Source organism: Apaloderma vittatum, unplaced genomic scaffold, assembly GCF_000703405.1.
Source record: "Apaloderma vittatum isolate BGI_N311 unplaced genomic scaffold, ASM70340v1 scaffold3715, whole genome shotgun sequence".
NCBI lineage: Eukaryota > Metazoa > Chordata > Aves > Trogoniformes > Trogonidae > Apaloderma > Apaloderma vittatum.
In genome coordinates, this window is record NW_009716322.1 from 7,807 (window position 1) to 11,855 (window position 4,049).

Genomic DNA, 4,049 nt, shown 5'->3' on the forward strand with positions numbered 1-4,049 from the left:
CCGTCTCGGGGCACCCCTCCAGCCCCACCAGCTCCTTCTTGGCGGCAGGGGCCCAAACCTGAACCCGGGGCTCCAGGGGGACCATCCCTACCCTGGCCCTGCTGGCCACACCAGTGCTGACCCAGGCCAGGACGCCGTTGGCCTTCTTGGCCACCTGGGCACCCTGCTGGCTCATCTCCAGCCGCTGGCCACCAGCACCCCCAGGCCCTTTCCCGCCGGGCACTTTCCAGCCGCTGCTCCCCAAGATCTCAAATTTTATGAAATCTGCTTTTTTTATTCTTGCAATGAGAGTGAATTCATAGAAACAAGCAGCAGCCTAACCCAAGTTTAGGGAGAGCGTCGGCAACGCGTTACGGCTGACCAAAGTAATACCTCATATCCGGTGTAAGACTGTGTTGAATATTCAAAATCGGAATCAGGTCCACCTGGGCAGTACCTGCAAATGGAAAAAGACAGAAAACAGGCATGAAACTCATACAACAACATAATCTGTCCAAGGTACAGGTACACAAGAGGGCAGAGGCTGAGCAGATGCTGCTCTAGCGACATCACCTCTCATCAGAAACACAGGCGAGCGCAAATTTGCGACACCCGACTGCAGCAACACACCTGCTGCTCTCACACAGAAGAAAAGAACTCCACCGAAGGAAGCTTAGCATCAGCTCAGGCGCTTCGGGACCTTAATGCTGCAACACAGCTTCCAGACTACAGCCAGCTCACAGCTGGTCAGCTCAGAGCACGGGACGAAAGAACAAATGAATGAATTCCCACGTTTCTGCATCACTCAATATAAACACAGGCAGAGCCTCAAACGTCCACACCAGAGAGAGCGATTCTGTGATATCCAGCCAAGCCGAGAGGGACTGAGCCTATAGATGCTGACAAATGCTATGAACACAGTGTGGAACAGCTGTTTCATTTAATTTTAATGAGAATGGGACATCAAAAAAAACAGTTTGGACCTGTCAAATCACTACATCCACAGGAAACAACTTGATAAGACTTCCCAGAAGCAAAAGGTAGCACGAATGTATTTCTGGAGCGTGGTATTATCTTAGGGAGCTGCCGTACAGTTTGGGAGTAATAGTCACAGACAAATTATTAGATTTTTTAAAAGGTCATTTTACAATCATAAACAACTTAAATATTTTCCACTGTCCTATCAGGAATTTGACATAAAACATGATTTTTGTTTGGCATGGGAAGACACCAAATAGAGATATCATCCCGTTACACAATCTACATCTCTTTTCCAGAAACTTATAGGGTTTAAACATCTTGATGGTGAGAAAGCTCTTTTACATTTGTTTTCTGAAATTAGGAACACGCTATTTAATGAATACAGCATTCTAAGACTACTTCCAAAGACATAGCTCACCTACTTTGGATAACGTTAAGGCAGTTTGATACTAAATTACAGTTTCTGCATTTAGAGGCTTGTTCAAAACTCATTCTTCAACACTGCGAGACAGAGTTGGGGCTCTCTCTGCTACCCAGGAGAGAAGGGAGTAATTAAAAGGGATATAAATTTATTCTGAAGGGTCCTTAGCTTTCTTTTCAGGGCTGTGGGATTAAAGATCAATCTACGACTGTTCCGTGCACAAGGACGACCTGAGCCAGGAAGACTGAAAACCCCTTCGACTCCAGCTGCAGGTGCTGAGCACCTCAACAGAAAAGGGAACAGAGAGGGATTGTTACCTGCGGTGCGGATCTCAAATTCACAGGCACTGAGACAATGTCAACTCTATCCAATCAGCCACATTTGATTCACAGTATAATCGATTAAGTTTCCTCACTGCCTGCCCTGCAAACTCAACCCGAGTCATCCGTCACCATTAAAAAATTAATTACCAAATCGCTACGGGCAAATTAATTAACTGGCAGAAGTTTTACAGTCCCATTGACGAGACGTTCCATACATGTAATTACCTGGAACACCTCAAACGGAATAGCTGCTTGTGCGAAAACCAGAATGGAGCCAGCTCACTCTATTAGGCAGCTGGCAGTGAAACACTCTCACATCTCGGGAGTGACAAGGTGGGAAAAGAGAAGATAGATGAAACTCGCATGATCAAAAAAAAAAATAAACCAGGCGAGATTTCAGGTGCACAGACTGTTAAGTCAAAGAGAGGTAACATAACACAAGGGAAAACCAGCTTGTGATTCTCAACTCAAATAAAACTCAGAAGCTACTCCCTGAATGCCACAAGCTCTTGGCAGCTGGAGGCCTCCCCTTCCCTCTGCGCTCGTTTCATTCCAGAGGCAGCCCGGCACGCCACGCGAGTCTTCGCAGACAACACCTGCACCTCCTCAGGTGGGTCTCAGCTCAGCAGTTTTCAGATTTTTCTGACTGAGCCCTGCTTCTTTCCTGTAAGTCTCCTTCAATTGCTCACGTACCCAGTCCTACGCGCACCACATCCATGCCCTCTGACGTAAGAATACAACTAAGATTTGATCAGCAATATATTCTTCTGGTTACTACATCCACAAAATCGTACATCTATTAGGGTACGTAGGGTTTGGCCCACAAAAGAAGTTTCTTCCTCCACAAAAACTGAAAACATGTCGACTTTTTAGCATAACATTCTGCAACTCCACGCCCGAGCGGAAAGCAAGCCTGTCGCTAAAATAATGTTACTGCAATACGAGATTTGCACCAAAAAATGGAAAACAAGTCCTTTAGGTCATCTAAGCCGTCATACTTACACGCATATGTTGCCTGTGAAGTTAATGTGTGGGCACCGGTGTGGTTTGCACATCACAGCCACGACAGCAATCTGCAAGACGTAAAGTTGGAGAAGAGAAATTATAGGAATTGCTTCTGAAGTTACTAAAACAAACCATCCCTTGGATGGCTACGTATCCACGTGCATCTGCGAGAGACTATTGAAAGCTGTTTTCTGCCTAGTCTGCCACCTAGAATATCTGTGTGTTAACCCCTGAAGGAGGTAAGTTTACAAAGAAACAGGAATCCTATTATTTAATATTTTCACAATTCAAGATAAGCTGTCAGTCTATTCCAGGCGTTTTACACCCAAGCTGATCAACCATGTCACTGAACAGACGCACGCTGACACCAACCACCACCTGGAAGATGAGAATGGGGAAAAATCGAAGAGTAACAGAAAGATATAAACCAAAGATAATAAAATCAGTTTCCTCCTTCCACCTGAGCCAAACCTTTTCTTTCCTGGCTGATCTCACAACTGCTTTTCAGACTGTGACACCAAGATACTATCTTCCTTTGTGAAAAAGGACCGGCAGAAAGAAGCAGCCCCCTCCCTGGAAGTGTTCAAGGCCAGGTTGGACGGGGCTTGGAGCAACCTGGTCTGGTGGGAGGTGTCCCTGCCCAGGGCAGGGGCATTGGAACTCAATATTTAAGGTCCCTTCCAACCCAAACCACCCCATGATTCTAGAAGACAGACACACTTGGATGGTCTAGTTTCCAGCAGTTTGGGGCACCCAACTGGGAAATACCCGATTTTCAGTTTTCTGAAAGCCTGGCTGGAGTAAGCGTTTAATGCAACACTGTATAGCCAGAAAGAAGAAATTTAAGAAGGGTGGAATTTTTTTGTGGTTTTCTGGATTTTGGTTTCGGGGGTCATTTTGTTTGGGTTTTTGGCTGGGTGTTTTTGTTAACTTGACTTCAGGCATGCTGCACATACAGTAGAGAAGCTTAAAACCGCACAGTTGAATGTCAGCCAGAGATCTGTTCCTGCCTTCAGCCTGAACAGGTCAAATACCACCCCCTTTCCCTTTGTTCACCATGAGCGCCTGCAGATTAAGCTGCTCTGTTTCTGCGGCATCTAACAAGCAAGACACGCTGCTCTGACACAAAATCTCCGTGCCTTCTCTTTACCTCTTCCCAAATGTTTGGAAAGCAATAGCCCCATGGGCACAACATCACAGAATCATAGGACGGTTCAGGCTGGAAGGGACCTTGAAGATCACCTCGTTCCAACCCCCTGCTGTGGGCAGGGACACCTCTCTCCCCCAGCCCAGGTTGCTCCAAGCCCCGTCCAACCTGGCCTTGAACCCTTCCAGGGATG

General features: G+C 46.5%; 1 protein-coding gene across 1 annotated transcript in view; it reads right to left on the reverse strand.

Moving 5' to 3' along the window:
* The window catches only part of ELP3 (elongator acetyltransferase complex subunit 3), a gene marked incomplete at both ends in the record, with an annotated part of 9,054 nt that overhangs the window by 3,475 nt on the left and 1,530 nt on the right, over positions 1-4,049 (reverse strand). The window contains 2 exons of the mRNA XM_009869471.1: positions 373-436; positions 2,707-2,777. Coding sequence (XP_009867773.1) covers positions 373-436; positions 2,707-2,777 — 135 coding nt within the window. The remainder of the gene's footprint in view (positions 1-372; positions 437-2,706; positions 2,778-4,049) is intronic.